General features: G+C 41.4%; 3 protein-coding genes across 9 annotated transcripts; 2 read left to right on the top strand and 1 right to left on the bottom strand.

The window, feature by feature from the left end:
* The first annotated feature begins 201 nt into the window (after nucleotides 1-201).
* Nucleotides 202-3,873, top strand: zbtb33 (zinc finger and BTB domain containing 33). 2 transcript variants are annotated; one of them, XM_048231330.1, is made up of 2 exons: nucleotides 202-340; nucleotides 1,629-3,873. In XM_048231330.1, exon 2 carries the CDS (start codon nucleotides 1,631-1,633, stop codon nucleotides 3,569-3,571), a length of 1,941 nt encoding a protein of 646 aa, XP_048087287.1. In that variant the 5' UTR covers nucleotides 202-340; nucleotides 1,629-1,630; the 3' UTR covers nucleotides 3,572-3,873. The 2 variants fall into 2 exon arrangements, with proteins under 2 accessions (XP_048087287.1, XP_048087286.1); XM_048231329.1 differs by lacking the exon at nucleotides 202-340 and adding an exon at nucleotides 349-759.
* A 1,213-nt stretch (nucleotides 3,874-5,086) lies between these two features.
* tmem255a (transmembrane protein 255A) lies at nucleotides 5,087-12,398 on the bottom strand. Of its 5 annotated transcripts, none has more exons than XM_048231335.1 (10): nucleotides 12,306-12,398; nucleotides 11,041-11,183; nucleotides 10,570-10,632; nucleotides 9,097-9,186; nucleotides 8,948-9,013; nucleotides 8,714-8,802; nucleotides 8,465-8,536; nucleotides 7,722-7,884; nucleotides 7,208-7,351; nucleotides 5,087-6,827 (listed from the first exon to the last, which is right to left on the bottom strand). In XM_048231335.1, the coding sequence occupies exons 2-10, from the start codon at nucleotides 11,137-11,139 to the stop codon at nucleotides 6,684-6,686; spliced, it is 930 nt and encodes a 309-aa protein (XP_048087292.1). In that variant the 5' UTR covers nucleotides 11,140-11,183; nucleotides 12,306-12,398; the 3' UTR covers nucleotides 5,087-6,683. The 5 variants fall into 5 exon arrangements, with proteins under 5 accessions (XP_048087292.1, XP_048087288.1, XP_048087289.1 ...); XM_048231331.1 differs by lacking the exon at nucleotides 12,306-12,398 and adding an exon at nucleotides 11,898-12,184; XM_048231332.1 differs by lacking the exons at nucleotides 8,948-9,013; nucleotides 12,306-12,398 and adding an exon at nucleotides 11,898-12,185.
* Nucleotides 12,399-13,433: 1,035 nt separating this feature from the next.
* atp1b4 (ATPase Na+/K+ transporting subunit beta 4) lies at nucleotides 13,434-20,594 on the top strand. 2 transcript variants are annotated; one of them, XM_048230608.1, is made up of 9 exons: nucleotides 13,434-13,518; nucleotides 13,850-13,919; nucleotides 14,964-15,189; nucleotides 16,811-16,939; nucleotides 17,048-17,152; nucleotides 18,383-18,582; nucleotides 18,817-18,873; nucleotides 18,979-19,071; nucleotides 19,204-20,594. In XM_048230608.1, exons 2-9 carry the CDS (start codon nucleotides 13,854-13,856, stop codon nucleotides 19,363-19,365), a joined length of 1,038 nt encoding a protein of 345 aa, XP_048086565.1. In that variant the 5' UTR covers nucleotides 13,434-13,518; nucleotides 13,850-13,853; the 3' UTR covers nucleotides 19,366-20,594. The 2 variants fall into 2 exon arrangements, with proteins under 2 accessions (XP_048086565.1, XP_048086564.1); XM_048230607.1 differs by having other exon boundaries at nucleotides 13,449-13,629.
* Nucleotides 20,595-20,693: the final 99 nt, after the last annotated feature.

Here is a 20,693-nt window from a genome sequence, read left to right as displayed (position 1 = left end):
AGATTGCATTACTTGATGAGTGACAACTGAAGTGTAGTGACTAGTATTACATATATATATATATATATATATATATATATATAGCACGATTTAGATTTTATTTTACACAGCGTCATGAAGGTCAAACCAAACTTACTTGTTCGTGACTTTTACTTTGATAAATAACTTTCCAATGTCGGTGGCTCGCCGGAAGTACGGTTGTTACCTATTTTAGTCACTCTGAAGAACAGGAAATTATTTGAACTGTTGTAAACAAACCTGAGACGGAGAAAGGAGGTTCCACATTTTACAAAAGTGGACATCCTCGTGGACTGAACGAAAGTAAAGTTCAGTTAATAAGGTGTTTATGTGCACTTATCTTTCTTAATGACAAAAGATTATCTCTGACTCTGAGGAAAGGGAAAATGTTCCGTACGATACTTCAGACGCAAAAGGTGTCCTGTCACTTGCTCGAAATTGTCCTCATTCTAACATTAAAATGCTTTGAGCAACCGCGACCAGACGCGCTTAGGTAGGGGCACTGGTCTGTTCTATTTGGTCATGATTACATTGTGAGTGACAATATTATTGGCATAATTAACTTGCGTAGCACGCTTTGTCTAAACAAATCGGTATGCGACTCCTGTTGGTCATGCATTGCGTGGCAGGTTGCTCCGACTGTCTGAACAAGAAAGGAAACGTTTTGTTGTCCAAAGCAATATCACCCGAGGTCATTTTTACGATTGGGTGACTGTAAAGTAAGCGGGCTTGGCGTTGCAGGTAAAAGATGCATTACATCTTAACAATCATTTGTTATTTATTTCCATCCGTGTATCATTTTACCGTAATAAAATCCACGAGCTAGCTAGTAGCTAGGCCGCAGACCTGCAGACAGGATAACGTTGACTAGCAAACATTGGTGAGAGGGAACGTCTGCCTACATGCTTTGATTAAGATACAGCCATTTGGTGATTGGGAGCGAGCTAAATGTCTGACCTTGTATCATACATTATTCAAACTAACCTAAATACAGGTGTGAAAGATACCATATAAGTTGTTTTCAGTTCTTTTCCTATTGCTAATTAGCTATAGCTAGCAGCAAGCATCAGCGAAGTTTTGGTTTGAAGTCGAGGCCCGCACGGTGAACACTGATCATAAACGGATCTTTCTACGTTAACTATCGATAGTGACCTAGCTAACTTTTCCCTTAGTAAAGAAATGGCAGGTAACGTTATTCTATCAGGGTATGATATACAAGTATTCCAACTCCACTGTATGAATTAACTACCGTGCCGCTTTTTGTATCAGGTTAAACAGCTACACACGGTGTTAGCATAACGTTAGCTAAGAATAATTAAAGGCTAGCGTTGTTACAAGACAGTCATATCCTTCTGTCTCATACGTTGTAACGTTATGCCTTTTGAAGTTGCATGAAGTTGTCTAATGTCTGCAATTAGTAGATTAAGCAACTATCTTATTTCCATGTACTATGACCGCAAATGGGAGCTATGAAGAGTGCCTGATTATTGTTCAGATAGAAGCTCACTAATTAATCCATAAAGTAATTGCTGACCCTTGCTTTTGATTAAAAAAAAAAAAAAAAAAAAAAAAAAAAAACTGATGTTTGTGTTCTGGTTTGCTTTTTGCAGGGATGTCGAGCCTAAAGCTGATTTCAGCAACTGATACCCAGTTTCCTGCATCAGTGCTGAAGTCTATCAATGAACAGAGGAATAATGGATTGTTCTGTGATGTCACCATCATTGTCCAAGATCGTAAATTTAAAGCACACAAGATAATGTTGTCAGCATCCAGCACTTACTTTCGACAGCTCTTCTCTGTAGCGGGACAGGTCATTGAGTTAAATTTTATCAAGGCAGAAATATTTGAGGAGATTTTAAACTATATTTACACATCCAAAATCAGCAGAGTCCGCTCTGACAAACTCGAGGATTTGATTTCAGCTGGCCAAATTTTGGGCGTGAAGTTTATTGCAAATTTAGGTGTGCCGCTCGCTCAAGTAAAGGGCTTACCTGGGTTGTCAAAAGATGCAGAAGTCAGTGGCTCCAACTCAGAGAAAAATGAATCTGGCACAGAGAACATGCCCATTATTACTGAGTCATTTTCACTTTCTGCAGAAGAATTCAATATGTCCAAAGATGCAGATGCAGATAATGATGATGTTCTCTTTGTTTCAAAATCAGAGCCTTCAAAGGCAGGTTCCAATAGAAAAACCTCAGAAATTATAGATTTGGATGCTGAGGAAGGACTCTCTAAAAAGGGAGGGAATGAGCAATCTAAGGAAGTTAATAGTGATGCCTCAAAAGAATTTGAGAGAAAGGAGAAAGATCCCATGACTGGGAAAGCAGATGGAGGGAAAGAGTCTCACCAAAATTCTCCTCTTCCCTCCCAGCGGGACCCTGTCTCCCTCTCTGGGCCCATGATGTCCCCAGACAGCATGACCAGCGTTCCCAGCTCTCCAGCAGGGTCCTCCACTCACAGCCAGCCCACCACACCAGTTCGCACAAATAGCCTCGCATCTGAGCTTCACAGCCCTCCCCTGCCTATTGATAGTAATGAAGTATTAGGAGTTCAGAAGAAGAAGGTGACCACCATACTAGAACAGTCTCCGGACAGACAGGGCAAAATTAAGCTGTCTGATGTACGGGGACCAGCTGGTGGCAAGAGCAGTCCCGGTGGGAGCGCGTCCCAAACTGTTGTCACGGCTAAAAAGACAATAACGTTAGATAAAGCTTCGGAGATTGACTCGCTGTCCACAGGATGCAAAGTGTACGCCAATATTGGAGAGAACACCTATGACATTGTCCCAGTCAAAGAGGATCCTGGTGAAGGGGACTCAAGAACCGGTGTTGGCAAGAAGTCCACTGGCACAGGGGATGCTTCTAGTCTCTCACCCCGTGGCCCTAGCAAAAAGAAAGCAAAGATGGAGTCTGAAGATCATTATGAGCTTATCATGGATGGCAAGACCTTCTATGTGTGCATCGTCTGCAAGCGCCCATATGTATGTCTGACGAGTCTCAGACGACATTTTAATACCCATTCCTGGGAGAAGAAGTATCCATGTCATTATTGCGACAAAGTCTTTGCCCTGGCTGAGTACAGAACAAAGCATGAAATCAGCCACACTGGTGAGCGGAGGTATCAGTGTCTGCTGTGCAATGAGACATTCATGAATTACCAACTGCTCTCCTCCCACTGTAAACAGGTCCACAACCAGGACCCATCTGGGAGAAAAGAAAAAGATGACAATGAAAACAACTTGTACCGTCTCCTGCCCTGTAAGACCCTCCAATTCAAGCCTTACTCTTATGTGTCTGAGAGCGCAGGGGGCATTCCGGTCATTAATGAGGAAGGCATCGTTCAGCACATCAATCCTGGGCGAGCACACTTTACCAACCAGGCGCTTCAGCCCTCAGGCCAGAGTAAGATTTTGAGCTGGGATGACATCTTTGTGGAGCCAGATGCTCACACAAGACCTGGGGCACATGCCCGACCCTTGGTGCACCCTCGCCCTGGTGCTAGTGTGAACGCTGAGGGCTCAGAGTTTGAGTTTGTCATACCAGAGACATACTGAGCTGAAGAGCTCAGGGACTGATCTGGGACTGGTGCCTTCCCCTTAGACTTTATTTAGGAATCATGTTTTTGGGTCCAGATTTAGCAGATTTGACTGTTCAGCAGTAGACAATTTGACATCGACATCAGACATATGCACAGTGACTGTCATATTGCTGTGTCCTTATTTTATAGTCGTTGATGTGAACTGTCTGATACAATTAACTTCATGACACAAATGTTACCAAATGCTATTAGTTAATTTGCTAAATTGCCTCTCATCCTGAGTACTGTTGACAGTTTCATACTATTGTGTGGTGGTGGTGGGGGTTACATTGATATTCATGAATATCCCGATTTACTAATGAATCATGGTTCATTTCTCATCCACCCAACCAAGCATTTGCTTTAACCTTATTGGTGTATTGTGTATAAGTGTTTAGATTGAGACAACACAGGAATTAAACAATTTGGACATGCTGCAGTTGACCATTGCCATGACCATTGTTTTTCCATTCACTTAGTGAAAATTAGGGTAATATATTTTAATTTGAAAATGTCCAACACTGATTGAGTGTTAATAAATGGAACATTGTTGTTAATGCTGATTTGTAAAGATTTTGTAGAAAGACTGATGTGATGTTGCACTAAGTTCTCTAAAGAGGAAGAAAACATGTTTGTGTAGAAGAGCAGGAATGGTGCAGCAGAGTGTCAAACGGCTTCCAGCTCTGAGGTGTAGGGTGGGTTAGATGCTCTTGTATTTAAACTCATTTGGATGAGATGTATGAGGAAAGGGATAATGGGTATAATGTAAATGTATTTTTTGGCATTTATTCCAGTTATGAAGTCTGTCCCCTTTCATTGTAGACCAAAATTATGCTATATGCTGGTCATATGTCCCACTGTAACAGTACATCAAATTAGCTTGTTGGAGGCCAAAAGCTGCTTTCTTTACAGTTCTATTCGAGAGAGGTTATGCCTTGAATTAGTGAAACAGGAATTTTCTGTCTTTTTAAATGTTTTTATGAGTTCGCATAATGAAGGCTCATGCATCAAGAGTCATAACTTGCTTTCTCTTTTTCTTTTCCAGATGTCGTTGGTATGTAGTTTTTATGTGTTGGACCGTAAACTGCCATTTTCATAATACTGCTCAGTGATATTGGTTCAGTATGAAATTACTAAATGAAAGCCCTTTTAGCTTTTATATGACGCAAAATTAACAACTGTGTATTGTGTACATAATTGTACTAAAGACCTTCTCCAGTTAACACATATTTCTTTTGAAATGTATTTATTAGGTCTTAGTGCTATACAGAATAAAATTCATCTCTACACAGTATGATGGGTTTATGTTGATTTCCTGGCTCTAATTCTCTCCACTTGTGGAGTTGTGTGCATCTTGCATGTTTTACTAATAATATGCAATAAGGAAGATGCTCAACTGTGTTTCCACAGGTTAAATTGTGCTGTTGGTCGCAACTTCTCAGGCAGTATGGGAACTACTAGTGTGTTACATTATGCATGAAGCTGTTGATAATTTAATGTTCTGGGATTTTTTTTAATGAACATCAGTTTATAAGTACATCAGTATCAATCAGTCAGAAGATGACGATTGCAATCTGTTTGTGGTAAACACACTACAAAATTATTTAAATGTTTTTAATGTTGATATAGCTATTGAGATGATATACAAAAACATTTTAATGACAGGCAAATCAATTGCTTCAAGTTGAAAAATCATTTTGATAGATCAAGTGCATAATCATCACCACAACAAAATAATAGGAAACAAAAGGCAGTTGACATCACATTGTGTGTGTACTGTATCTCTTACATAAATTACATGACCAGAAAAAAAAGGCACAATGCACAATGTGCTGTTTGTACTGGAGTTATAAATTTGGTTTGACATGCTTAAAAGGGAAAGATGGCAACATTTACAAGTTCATGGGAACATGATATGGCTTGACTGTGGCAATAACATAGTAACCCACAGCAAAATGCACAACTGATGGTGGACAATGATAATGGCATTTCTGGAAAAGTTTTCTTGTCCTGCAGATGGTTAGAGGAAGCCATCAGATATATTACAGTTCAAAGAAGATGACACGATGTGAGATGTGTTTTTAAGATAGCTGAGCACCTCTAATAATGGGCAGTGCATGTGTTCTCGCCTCCAGTACCTGAATGGGAATATCACAGGGCCATAATCCCTATTTGACATGTAGAGGTGTGACTACATGTTGATGTTTGAATGCATATAATATTTACATCCCATTGAATGCCATGAAAACATGTTACATAGTTGTGTGTGCACCTCATATAATTTGCACTAATGTCAAGCCTATGTATAATAGTGTATAGCTTATGCACTGCAATACTTTCAGATTCTTTGTGGTCTAGCTGCACAAAAGTAAATAAAAAATCAAGTGTTGTAGCATAGTTTAGTCTATAGAAGACAATACAGTGCAAATAAAAGGGAAGATGATCCACTTCCTCATGCCACATAGGAGAAAGGCAATGCAACCAGCTGGGAAAAGTGAATTTCAAAGCAAAAGGGGAAAAACATTCATATTAGTGAGTGAGATGGGCAAGACCTGACAAAATCAAAGGGAAGGCCCTCGCGTCAGCAAGAGGACTCCTCAGAAAGCGCTGTAGAGGCCAGAGTCTGCACTGTATGTCCACAGGTATGTCCACAAGAACAGTCCTGGTGTCCTGCCTTATGAGGTGGTTGGAGGGAACCTGGTACAGGCCTGCTGACCCAAAGGGCAGGTATTGCGCAAGTAAACGGGTTTGCATCCTTTCCTCCATCACTTCACTTATGCTCTTCTTTTTGATATGAGGACAATCAACTGCAGTCTCACACATCTACACACTGAAAGACATTAGGAACCCGTGACTCCCAACTGGTGACGAATGGTACATGTGTATTGTTGTATTATGTCACAACTGTGACTTGTAAATTTTTTCTCCACCAAATATCCATATCTTCTGGTGAAAATATCAGGAGTTCACTGCACTGACGACTTACTGGGTATTTGAGGCCCGCCTCATATCCACTCTTCCCCATGATACAGTAGCATGGTCCAGGGCAGTGACAGTGATTCCTTCCTTTTTCTTTTGGCCCTGATATTTCAAGGGCTGTACGGGGGAGGTTTCTCATCTGGAGGGTAGTGTGGTGGGGAGTAGCGGGGAGGGATCATGTTGGGCCACATGTGACTGGCACCAGACTGAGAGTCATCCGACAAACCAGATGAGTCCGGGTATGTACTGGCAGCCTAGGAAAATAAAAAACACCTTCATGATTTGTTAATGAATGTGCTCTTGTCGTTTCTGCCGGATGTCACATCAAACAAAGCACACACATATTCATTCACTTTACGCTGAGAGAGAGGCTATAGGCATGATTTCTAGACCTCCACTTAGTCCTAAGTGCCCTTAGCAATGTGCTATTCTTGCTGAAAGGGTATGCATAATTAAAAAACCCACAGAGCCCATCACCAACCTGTAAATACTCAGTTATGTTTACATGGTATCTCAAGGAGAGATTTTATCCACTGTGGTCAAACTCTATCCCCTCCAGTAAATGTTGCAGCCGATGGAATAACAATTGATTCAAATGATGGAATAACAATTGATTCAAATGAAGACTGATCACCTGAAGGTCATAGGCGGTGTATGGTGGCAGACAGGGGGTGCTGTTGTAGTAAGAGTTGTAAGAGGTGGATGGAGCGGAAGCTTCAGGAGGTCCTGGCACTGGCAGAGGCTCTGGTTCACAGGTGTCTGGGGCATCAGTTGGCATCTACCAGCACCACACATCAAGTTACGGTACACAACACCACCCCATCATAGCAAATCCAGCTCTGCACTCTGCACTTTCCTCACAGTCAATAAATAAAACTGCTATGTAAACCACGATAGTGACATATCTGTATTTAAACGCTCAGAATTTGGCCTTGTATAAGACTGACTGATCCTCTATTGGTCTTTTATGGACCTTTCGTAACTGAAAGTGTGGATGGCAATACTTCCAATATGTCCTTAATGAAACTGACCAAGATAAAAAAAAAAAAGTTTGACATAAAAAATAAATCCCATATTTTTTGCTCCTAAATTTTACATGCGGTTTTAATCCCCACCCACAAAATGACTCTGATGGCTTTGGCTCTCACCATGTCCTTAAAGCCTCCCAGGACGGCAGCTGTGATGATGCCAAGGAAGAGAGCGATGATGTTAAGGATGGTTGCAGACCAGAGCAGATGGTAGAGGTACACCACGTCCTGGCAGCTCTGCACCTCTGTGTACTCATGATAACCTCCTCTCAGCTCGACATGGCTACTCGGGACAAGTGTCAGGGGCCATCGGAGAGACAAGGGACAGAGAGACAGAATGGTGAGAGCAGTTGAGACACACAGCACCCCTAAGCAAGTCCACAGCAGTCAGTTGTTAAAGCCACTGAAAGATACCACCATGAAAAGCTTTACATGCCAAACCCTTCCCCAAGAACATGGAGCATACCTGAAAATGCAGATGAGCTTTTTAAAGAAAAGACCACAACAAACAAAACCAAATCTAACCATTTGATAGGAAGATAAGGGCTTCCAACCTAGCATTAAGCCAAAGAGACCTTCAAACAAACAACTGAAAAAGGGATGAGATGTTAACAGTCAAAAGCTAGTTACGGTACTAGTGTCGCAACATGGCCTGGAGCGCAGCAATGAGGTCGGGTCTTCATGGAGTCACATACAGAGAAAACAGGACATGCAAGAGAGTTCACCCACTCATTGCCTTTGTGTGTTCCACACTAAACACAGCTCAGCTCCTCACAGGTTTATTTATTAGCTCAACCACAGCAAACCATGGTTTTTGAATGTGATTAAGTGGTGACAGTGGGGCTGAAAACAGGAAGACCTACTTCCATATCATGGGCGATTTCCTAACTTTTTTCAAAACATCTTTATTCTGAAGTCCAAAAAGAGGATGCTCTCTGAAACATAGGTAAACACAAATGTCCTTTCCAATACTGTTGAGAAACTAAGAGAGAACAACAAAGAAAATTACAGTCAACATAAATATAAATCAGAAATGAACAGATGCAAGAATCATTGCATTGCTTGACCTTTCATCTTACTCTGATAGTATAGTCAGACAGCAGAGCACTCACTTGCCACAGTTGTAGAGCTCACAGCAGTAGCAGGTGTTGCTCTTCACACGCAAGTTACAGGAGACCCGGGAGGCAGTCTGGCAGTGCACCTAGGAATACATCAAACAATCAGAGACTGCTTTCCATGCACTCCTTACTCAAGCATAGCCTTACACAAGATATGAAAAACTAGTCTAGTAAAAATTGACCCGGTGGTTATTGAGACTCAATTTGGAATAAGGATAGTCCACTCACATCTCTATCAAATGCTGCCGTACTTGAGTAGAATTCGCACCGGCCAGCATATAGGGGCCCAAGATCCTGTGGAATATCAGTCAAATCTACATGCAGCAAGAATCATAGGGCATCCCATCATATGGAATGATGGAATTACATATACTTACTATGTGTCTAGTTGCAAACACCCCATCAACGATGGCACAACAGAAGGCAGCCACCACACCAAAACTGATGAACACAATAGACGCTACCAGCTGGGACAGAGAGAGAGGAGGGGGGTCAGGTTGTTGCTCATTATTACACAAATCATATCTAAGACAGTCTCTCTGTCAAGGACACTATGATGTATGAACTGTTTCAAAGAAAGACCATGCAAGGGAAATACAGCTGGCAATTGCTCCCAAGGGCCCATATGACAATGAATTGTTATCTGCTCCCAAGCATCAGAGTGAGAGTTGATCTTGTGGGTGTGCATATGAATGGGAACATAAATGGGACTCAGCATCACACTGGGGTGAGGAGGGAAGTACTGTCCTGCTCTGACATCACAAATGACCGCTCCAATAAATGCCTTTCAAGACATCCCAGTGAATTACATTTACACTTTTAGAAACTAATTTACTTTAGTCTTATAGTAATGCTGTAAAATATAATTTTCTGCCACAATGCATGTTGAATTGCTTAACTTCATATGGGATTAGATTAACAGTTTCAGTGGGAAGGGTGTGGTAGACCCTCACCTACCAAATGTTTTAATCTGCTGCCAAAGAGGTTTTGATGTCAGATAGGATGGGAAGCAGAGTGGTGTCTGTTTCCAGGGTCCCTATAGTGCTGCCTGTAGGCTTGGCTTGGTGCCGAGATCTTTTTCAGGGGCCCACACTCCTTCCTCTTAAATCAGTCTCCTCCCCTTCCCTATCAGGGAGTGTCTAGGGGAGGATTCAGTTACACGTCACCCCAGCCTGTCTCCAGCAGTCCAGCCAAGCTGAGAGAAGGTGAGCGCTGCACCCTCCGCAAGACATCTCACACGCCAGCCCATAGATGGTTTAGACCTGACATTCTAAGATCAATCCGATTTGAAGAAGAACCCGGCTCCCTTTTCTGACTAATGTTGTACACATTGCTCTGTGAAACGTGCACCTGTGGTCCTTTAAAAAAAAAAAAAAAAAAAAAGACTACAGTGTCATGCAAAAGGGAGATACACATTCCATATTCCACATGTGTACATACTGTGCCCCAATGCTATGCCTGCTGCATGAAGAATGTAGAAAGCATCATACCAGACCCAACCCATTCTTCATGCTGCCACAGGCAGCCAGCAACAGATCCTATTGCCTCTCCACTGTGACTCCTTGGGCACATTCCTACCTAGAGATCCATCCTCCTCTTCTTTCACTGGGCTATTTCTGGGTATATTTCACAACAGGCCGCTGCACATGCTGTGATATTTTAGCTGAACCAATGTTAGCCAATCTCTTACTGACTGACAAAAAAGTTGCAAATAAGGACCAATATCAGTAAATTCTAGGCCATTGCTGGATTATGTGAAAATGTGTGTTTTTGTAAGTGAATGGCCACACACACATTATATGGCAGTACAAGATCAGAAAAATAACAACATGTAATACAAAACCTCTTACCATTTGCCTCTTGTTTTCTATCAAATGGGAGCCAATGATTCCAAGAAAGGAACCAAAACCAAGCTGAAAACATAGCAGAGGAGAATGTGTCTAAGATACGGAAAGTGACAATTAACAACAAATGAAATCCTTTGTCAACATCAAGTCCTAATGAATCTCACACGTCTGATTTAGTTTTTGTTTGCTTGATTCTATACCTGACAACTGAGAATGACTAATACATGTATCACATGGCTGGGTGCTGTATATGAAATCACCCCAACTTAAGACATAAACAAGGAAAACTAGTCTGAACTACAAACAGTTACAATATTGTGGAGAAATAGTAGGCCTATCTTATGGATTTATCAGTGAATGTCAAGTTTCAAGTGTCAGAATGGTTTTCTGTCATATTTGCTCAGTGATCATTTAATATATAATAATGGCATCTAACAATCTCAATTTATTGTATTCTGGTGCTTTGATACTCACTATAACTCCAGGATAGTATCCTCCCACTCTGATGTTCTGAGTCCTGGTGGTGGCTGCAAGCCCAAAGATGAAGATAAGCACTGACACCACAAGCAGCATCCCTGTTACGATTATGGACTTTCTTTTTCTTCTTTGAAATGTTCCTGTAAGGGTAACAACAAGCATGAAAGACATCGCCTAACTGAGGGCTGTTTCCCTATTGCACACACCCTGTAAATACATTAAATAGAGGTATTGGTCTAATTATGTTTCTCCATGTCCTCGGATGACACCTATGTGATGTAGAACTTGATATTGTATGCATGGCATGTTTCAGCGATGAGCCATTGACCGAATTGACCCTATGGGTGGGTACCTCGTAACCACATAAAGCCTACTCTCACATAACAGTCAGGCCCACTTTGCAATTTACTAGAAAAGTAAATTGGAAACGTCAGTCTTATTAGAACACGCAATAGCTAGACATTTAGCCTACCTGTAACCATATGTTGGTCACAATTGGTCAAAACATCTGTAGCGTTTGCGGCACCTGCACTGACCGACACAGAAACCTTGAGAAAACAGATGATGTAACCACAGTAGGTTTTTACGAAGGCGTAAAAAGCTTCCCTGAGCTTTTATGAGCACAAACATGCCAATCCTTTTAAATTACCCCAGAAACCCCACTGTCACAGACGCCCTTCAATCGCTGTAAACTAAAAGGCTACATAAGGCTACCCTAAGATGCATTGAATTGCCTGCTTCGTTTGGCTGCAACCCATCCACGCGGTCACAGAAAAATTGAAAATGTCTTGTTACACTATCCGCAATAGACATTTCCATTTTTAATTTTCAAGGCATTGACCTTGCACACATACCCATTCCATCGGAGAGAGTTATTCCATTAGCTTGCTGATTTAGGTCCGTTGGCATATTTACTCTACACGCAAGTAACTGCCTATTAAGCAAGGTCTGGAGAAAGGCCTATATCCTACTGGTACATATAAAATTGTATAACAATACGTTGAATATCGTGTGTTCTTGGTTTGCGGTGACATTCTCTAATATCCCGCGACCCCTCTGCTGCCACGACTGTCTCGTTTGTATCAGCACCACGCACTGACATAAACGCTGCTCTGAAGCTCGGCCGGAGTCCGGACCTCATCCGCGGCGTATTTTGGCTAATTTACGCATGCGCTAAGAACACACCTCGTCTGTCAGGGCAAGACATACTTTTGCATTACTATCACAAATGCCACTGCGGTATCGCACGACATTTAAATTACCTTCATCATTAAGATTTGGTCTCTTTCAAATGTTGTTATTAACAATATCCTACTTCGCATAGGCTTCAGCAGCAGCATAGGTTTTAGGCAGCCTACCACTGAAGAGCACACATAGCGCAACTGAGAGAAATGAACTGGCGCCACCCTTCGACTTGAAAACAGTTTACATGTAAAGCAACTGAAGATCCTCTACTAATCCCCGAGTCGAAGGAAACAGCATCAGCCTCCCCTTTGCACACTGGTGATGGAGTCTCCAATTTGAGCAAACCCGAGTCCTGTAGAAAGTTGTGTGTGGATGAATAGCCTATAAATTGCTTGAATGTACATTTAAAAGACAGGGCCTTAAGACAATTGCAGCATTTTTTCAATAAATAATTTCAACAATGAAGCATTCATGCATCGTAGGCTATGTTTCAAAATAGTTATGCAGCCTCTGCTCAACGTTCTTTCAGAAATCAATGATATTCGTGTAAATAGACTTTTACTCTTCTATGCGTGAAACCCCACTGCCTTTACTCATCATATTCATTAGGACTGTCGTGTAATGTTGTCCTAAAGAAGTAATCATAAAAAGAAAAAAGGAGAACAGATTTTCCATGACGCCATTTGTCTTTTCAGGGTTTTTTTTAAAAAAAAACAGCGGGTCCCCTGACTAACTGTGCGTAACGTGACCAGGATACAGATATTGGACGGCAAATGAGAACTACTTGAGTGTAAAATCACCACTGGCGACAAGTGGATCATGCCATTGAGTCTACAGCAGTCCCTTGTCTAGTTTACACGAATTGAATGAGAAGGAAATAGAAATGCGCATAGAACCTAAATAAAAACAAATAAAGCGCAAGTTATACACTTATTAAGACAATGTCGCATTTACATTCTATGTTATGCAGCATAAAAATCATAATCCCTAGCCTACATGCACCATCACGTGTAGACCACCTTATATTAATAGGCTACCACTTGGAAGGTTAACTTATCAAACTTGAGTGGCTTTGCATCGGTTGAAACTGCAGACAATGGGACTGTGTGATGCGTGTGCAGAATGCCACACCATACTGGTTCTCGTCGTTGCCAAAAGGTTCCTCGGGGATAAAAAAAAAAGCCTCAGTACTTTCAATCCCACCCCTACTTGTTGCCTGAGAAATTCATTCACTACGATGATCGCTTAGTGGGAAGGTGGTCATCTCTGTACCCGGTGCCTGTTGTATGGGTAAAACTGATTAAATCAAAGATTCTCGTCTGACCAAAGCATAACTCGTATCAGGGTCAAGTGTGCTTGAAGATATCATCTGCATTTATCGTCCACGAAATATAAATTCCGGTATATCTAATTTAACTTTTTCATAATTTGAGGCTGTTTTGCCAAAAATAGCTTAACGAAAAGCGCGCAGCTCAGTCCATTCGAATAGTTTTATTTTCTTCTATTTCTTTTATTCTGGAAGTTTGGTATGGTCGTTAGTGCACTGGATGTCGCTTTAATTCGCTGAGCTGAAGACGGTCTATGTGATTGGTTTAACAAGTACCTTTTCTCTTCTGTGAAGAATCATGGAGCCCAATTCAACCACGGGCGGGGCTGAGGAAGAGCTCCTTGAAAACTTAGTGCCAAAAGTGGTAAGTAGTAGTAATATGGACTTACCATTAATATAATTATGTTGCACACATTTGTGAAAGCACCTGTCTTTTCATAGGATGTCATAACAATATCCAGATAAAAGGTGTAGTCTTAGTCCTTTTTGAACAAATATTGGTAAATATTTGACAAATATTTTAGTTTAAGTATACTGCCTAGTGAAAATGCAAACATCACATACTCTGTATTTATATAGTTAAATATACATTCTTTATTGCTAAAATGGAACAAGCGTGTGGCATTTACTGTAATGAAACCCACTATATCAAGACGTGAATGGCAGCACGAAGGTGTCATGTTTAGTTCTTAAAGAAAAAACACTTTCTATACCAACAATAGTGGCAATGAAAAGATAATTGTTTATTCCAGACATTAAGATTCTTTCTTTTCAGGGATTTTTTCACTTTTTATTGCCTGAAAACTGAAGTACTGCATACAATACAATGTCCCGAACATGTCATGTCCTCATAATGACATCTTCAATGTAGTTATCATTCAACTACACATTTCACCTAAGACTCTGAATTTAGTTTGGTTTTCCCCTTCTAATTCTTATTTTGTCCATGTGTGTAAGCAAGTATTCGTGGCACGAGATGATGGGAATTGAGGTGTAGCTTATACATCCTGTTGTCCCTGGTGGTCTAATGCGACCTCTGATCGCTGGCTGTTCATCAGAGTGCTGAGAGTCAGTGTGCAACATCTGGGTTGTGGGTGACCTTGCAGTCCTTGTGCAGCTGCTGCGCTGAGCACAGAGGTTAGCTCTCCCAAAGAGGGTTAGCAGGGTCAACAGGCCTCTTCTGTTGCCTGTTTTCTGGAGCACATACCAGCAAGGACACTGATTTGATGATCAACCATCCTTAATTGTTATAACTACTGTAGCATTTTGAATGAGAAAACAACGATATTCGACCCACTTGAGATAGAAAAAGAAAAGTTCCGAAACTTTTAGGTTTTGGGATGTGTCTCAAGAAGATGCTGATTCTTTTCCTCTGTGTGTGTGTGTGTGTGTGTGTGTGTGTATGCAGCCTGCCGAGGGGCACAGGATTGGCCACAGACTGGCAGAGGCCATGGAGGTGGAGCAGGAGGGACTGGTGGAGCATCAGCCACTGGCGCAGGAGGACCTGAACTTCGAACGCTGGAAGCCCAAGCCAAGGCCCGAGAGGTCGCTGCACGAGCAGTTCTCTGCCGTGAAACAATACTTGTGGAATCCCGACACCAGGGAGTTCATGGGCCGCACAGGAAAGAGCTGGAGTGAGTAGCAGGGGGTCTGGAGTGAGCACAGATCAAAAGAAGGGTCTGCACTGTCCTCAAACAGTGCCAACTCTCTTCAGAACAGACAATTGGACATTCAGCTTGAATCAGTTGATCTGTTTGACATATAGGGATAAACATTGTTTGTATGAATAGCTTGTCTCTGAATAGACAGTCTCATTTTCTGACTATGGCTTCGGTTCAGTGCAGAGAGGGATGCCACTGGGAAGGAGATATAATCTGATATTCCTTATCCAGGATCTATGTGTGTGTCACTGTGTGAGAGAGAGGGGGTGGATAGATAGAGAGAGGGAGAGATAGATAGAGGGAGAGAGGGGAGAGAGAGGGAGGGGGGACAGAGAGAGAGAGAGAGAGTGTGTGTGTGTGTGTGCGCGCAGCCTTGAGTGTTTACATAGGTGCACAGATCATTTAGAGCAATCGTGACAAAAACAGGCTGCCTGGGGAACAGGCCCCAGTGGGAGAGTGCTGTGACAGGCCATGTGCTGGCCAGGAATCACATTCTTCATGGCCCTACCGTGCTTTCCCCTGCCTCTTTCCCAAAGCCCTTGTGACCCCCGGACTGACTTGAACACGTTTGTGGCCCCACAGTGCAGGCCAACACGTAGAGCCACACAAGTGATTTTCTGCAGAGCTCTCTGTAAACCCCAGACCAAAACTTAGATAAACATTTTTTGGCAAACACCATTTCCTGGAGAGGTTTTTCCCAGTCACCCGTGGCAATCTGCCCAAAATCTGTTTGGTTATTGTTTTGTTTTTAAAAAAAATCTGTTGATTATTCTGCGCATTGTGTAGGTTTTCTCTATCTCTATCTCTATTCTCTATCTGGTTAAGATGGAGTTAAGAGGGAGAGAGAGAGATAGAGAGTGAGTTTCGTAAAAGATCCTGTAAGAGATGTAGCCAACGCGCTCCTCTGTTTGGGAGGGGGGCTGTTGAGGTCTGTGATGTGTGTCCTGTGAAAGGAGAGTGTAGAGAGGGACACAATACCAGAGTGGGGTGATCGAGCTCCTTGGAGCTTGCACTGCCTTTCTATGGCTGCAAAAGACTGTCACTCTGATGGCAACCGGAGGTTCACTCTGTCCCCTGAGTGAAAGGACAGCTGGGAGAATTCCACTGGGTTTGAACAGAAAGCCCTTTGTAGCTGGGGGACACAAGGCTGGCTGCAACTAGTCCCTGTCAAATTGCCTGCACAGTGAAAGCCATTAAATTTTGGGGACACATTTTGTTTGATCAGTTACTAATGGACAGTTAATTGAAATTAAAGAAGAATGGCTGCTGTCTTTTGTGTCTGATTGGGTTGGCCAAATGCTCATATAGGATCAGTTCGAGGGGGTATCAGAGAAAATGAGGCCATTTTCTGAGTAGATGAGCCATGAGTGTTGTATATTTGATCAGAGAAGTAGAAATGACTGACCTGCAATCAGATAACTAGATGGTTATTTAGAAATTATGTTTGTCATGTATCTTGAGACCCTTGAAATGAACAGAATGTTTGCTGTGCTAATGAACATAGATCTATCGTTTGTGCTCTCGCAAGATATGCTTAGGCAAGGGAAATACAGGAATCTCTGTGTAATAACATCCATATTTTCCTTCCTCCAAGGCCTCATCGTCTTTTTCTATTCGGCATTGTATACTTTCTTGGCTGCCATGTTTGCTGCTTGTATGTGCTGCCTGATGTGGTCCATCAGCCCTTACAAACCAACGTACAATGACAGGGTGATGCCACCAGGTAAGAACTTCATCCACAACTTCAACCTTGTACTTAATCACTGCTGACGGTGTTGGACAAGAGGAGATTCAGGCAGGCCATATAGGTAAACTGTATTTCCATTGGCAGGCATGATGATGTTCCCACATGTAGAGGGATTTGACATTGCCTTTAATGCATCTGACCGCCCCTCCTGGAATAAGTATGTGAAGATGATGGAGTCCCACCTAAAACGTGAGTTCTGACTTATCAGGGTTTTAGAATTATCTGAGGTATCATATTATATGCAGAGCCGGACAGTAACGGAGTACATTTACTTGAGTACAGTACTTGAGTACAATTCTGAGGGATCTGTACTTTACTCGAGTATCATTTTTGGGCAGTACTCATGACTTTACTCAAGTACATTTGAGAGGCAGATATTGTACTCTTTACTCCACTACATTTCTATCCATAACCCTGAGAACCCCTTACTTCTTCTAAAAAAAAGGGAAAAAAGAGAAATCTCGGGAACCCTCAATTTGTTGTTTCCCTCTCAAACGTGATTGGATTGTGCAGGCGCCACTGATTAGGACAGCCTATCAGCAATCACTTTCAGCTTTCCGCCAAAGTCAACTCCATGGTCAGATTTAGATAAGAGACGAAACCATGGACGAAACAATGGATGAAGACGCAGCAGGTCCATCCCGGGAATGTGTCAACCTAATTTTCTGAACAAGTTAATGATAGTTTTCGCTTCAAGTGTTTTAATTACAAAATAGTATTTTGTATTTGGAATAACTGTATTAGCAATACTGCCCATCACTGGCAACATGGTAAAAAGATGAAAATTACTCGATTTTACTTTTAATTCCTTTTACATTCTCCAAGGTATTAACATTAAAATTTTTCTTAACTCCATGTAGGACGATTCTGTACATAAATGTAAGCACTGTGGCAGTAGTAATGCAATATTTAGAAAATGTAGGCTACTCTTGTACTCTTGATACAAGATATAAATACAAGTAGTTCAGTACTTTTACTTAAGTAGATATCTGACTGTTGTACTTTTACTTGTACTTGAGTAAAATTTAGCAAAGGGTATCTGTACTTTTACTCATGTAATGAAGCTGTGTACGCTGTCCGCCTCTGATTATATGATATTTTTAAGAACCATAGTAAAAATTGGGTGTTTTTTTTTTTGAATGGGTACAGACTTAAAGCCTCTCTATTATCCGCTCCTGAAACCCCCCTTCCTAAGCCCTCGGTGCCCATAGAAAAGCTGGCATAGATGGAGAGCTTTTTGTGGGCTGAGCGTTTCCAGAGGGAGCCACCACAGGCCTCTTTGTGTCAGACCAGACCCAGTAATCAACTGTTGTTGAGTTTATTTATGGGAATCCACCCCTCTGCCCCCCACCATCTCTCTCTTTCTCTCTCTCTCCTCTATCTCTCTCTCTTTCTCTCTCTCTTTCTCCTCTGTCACAGCATACGATGACTCTGTTCAGGAGGAAAAGAATATCCCATGTCAGCAGGACAAATATTTTATGCAAGATGACAAAGAGGAGAGTGCTGAGCGGAAAGCATGCCAGTTCAAGAGGTCATGGCTTGGGGAGTGCTCAGGGATCTCAGATCGTCATTTTGGCTACTCTCAGGGAAAGCCCTGCATCTTTCTCAAGATGAACCGGGTGAGGGCCCTCTCCTTCTAAGGACACTTACCATCAAGTTTGCATCCTAAGTTTACCAAGGATTCTAAGTTCTATGCTTAGTGACATCTTGTGGTGTCTTGTAGTAATGTGCTGGCAAAGCAGCAGCCTCACTGCAAGATTTTATGACTAGTCCTAAATAAGGAAGTGGAGGTCACATGGCAAATTCCACTGACACATCAATTTACCCCCCCCCCCCCCTCCCTTTTTTTGTAGATTCTTGGGTACTTGCCTGGTAAGGGAACCCCAGTAAACGTGACTTGTGCTCTAAGGGTAAGGGTTAATCTGGAGTGGAGTGAGACAAGTTATATTTTATATGATGAGTATATAGGTTAAGATATCCAGTATACCACTCATTGTGTATGTTTGTTTTCACAGAAAGGGGATACAGGAAACCTTGGGGACCTTGAGTTCTTTCCAAAGAACATTTTCAATCTGATGTATTACCCCTACTATGGGAAGCAAAGACACGTGAGTGTAAAGTTTCAACATAATAGCATCAACTGAACTGTAGTGGTTGAACAACATGTATGATACTGACCAATCTGTCATACAGTATTTCTGAAAAGAGCTGCTTTTCCCCTAATTGAACCCTTTATGCAGGTGAACTACACGTCGCCAATAGTTGCAGTACGTTTCCCTTCACCTCAGCCTGACACCCATCTTCATGTGCAATGTAAGCTCCATGGCAAGGACATCATCAATGATTCACCAACTGATCGCTTTCTGGGAAGTGTGTCTTTCACTCTTGAAGTGGGTGCGTAGCTTCCCACAGTTGCTGCCTTCGCCCACCTTTTGAGTTGTACACATTTGCAAATGGAACATCTTAGTACTAGAGTTGGAGAATTTCCCTTGTATGACATAAAATGTTTTTTAATCTTTCAAAACTCTTATAACTCCCTGCAGAAATAGGAATAATTTTAATAAGCACTCAAATGGACGCGCTCCTCACAAAAAAAACAATACAATGACAGAGACAGTGCTTGGAGAGAAAATGAGAAGGACATACTGTACTTTCCATAATGTCATACTTAGTTTCACTAGTCATAGGAAAAAGTGTTTTTATCTAAGGCTTATAAAGCACTGCCGAAGTCATTTCTGTGTAAGACTTGACTTAGCCTACTTCACTTAACCAGAGGGCCTGATGTTCCAAAAAGGGAAATTGACTATCATTTGTAGTTACACATTAACTTTAGAGCAACACGTTATTGGGCATCATGAGTTTTATGAAATTCCAGAGTGTTCCAGAGTGGCAGTAGTTTTTGTATAATAGTTTGGTTTGAATATTTTGTAACACTCTTCTGATTCATCAACATTTCTTTTGTATAAAGGTTACAACCTCTGTAATACAAAACGAATATATTTGTCTTATCACTGAGCTCAATTTCAGATAATCCAGAGACTATTTACCACCGAGATAAATAGTCTTTTACGAAGATTCCAGAGCATTACACACTCTTAATTCTTTGGTCTTGTATTACAATATCAGAGGTTGCTTGTTCCTTTTAATAAGATAATAGGCTGCTATTCTTTAGAATTAATAATTTCTGTCTACGATGCAGTTAACAGTTTTGTTTACTTTTAATCTAATAAGTAATTCTGTAAATTACTGCCCAAAAAATGCAGTTTCATTCCATGCTAGTTTGTAAATTAAAAAAAAGGATATGTGAATCCTCTCTCCGCAGATGGATATTAAGTATGTTAGACACGCACAAACAAGATAGAACAATATGGACCAATTCTTAATGTTATGAAATATCTGGTGAGACTCAGCAGTATTATTTATTAATGTATTTGATAATGTTGACATGGAACAATCAAATGTTGACGGTGAAGGATAGGCTTACTTTGGAAACTGCGTAATCTCTTGGCAGTTCAGAGATTATATATTTCATTGGCAGACAATAACGTGTGCCAGAATACATTTTACACGAAAGCACTCAATGTTATAGAAATGTAAACAATAAACATGGAACTGAATTAACTAATTTAAACAGGGTGTGCTGTTTTGTTTTTAACTCTCTGTAAGGTCAGAGGTAGATGTCCCATTTCTGAGTGTTAGCGTTTTACAACCCACTGGAAAACCATGTTTA

Source organism: Alosa alosa, chromosome 21 (genome assembly GCF_017589495.1).
Source record: "Alosa alosa isolate M-15738 ecotype Scorff River chromosome 21, AALO_Geno_1.1, whole genome shotgun sequence".
Taxonomy (NCBI): Eukaryota; Metazoa; Chordata; class Actinopteri; order Clupeiformes; family Clupeidae; genus Alosa; species Alosa alosa.
The sequence above is the reverse complement of the archived record's forward strand: the minus strand, read 5'-3'. Positions and strand labels throughout refer to the sequence as shown.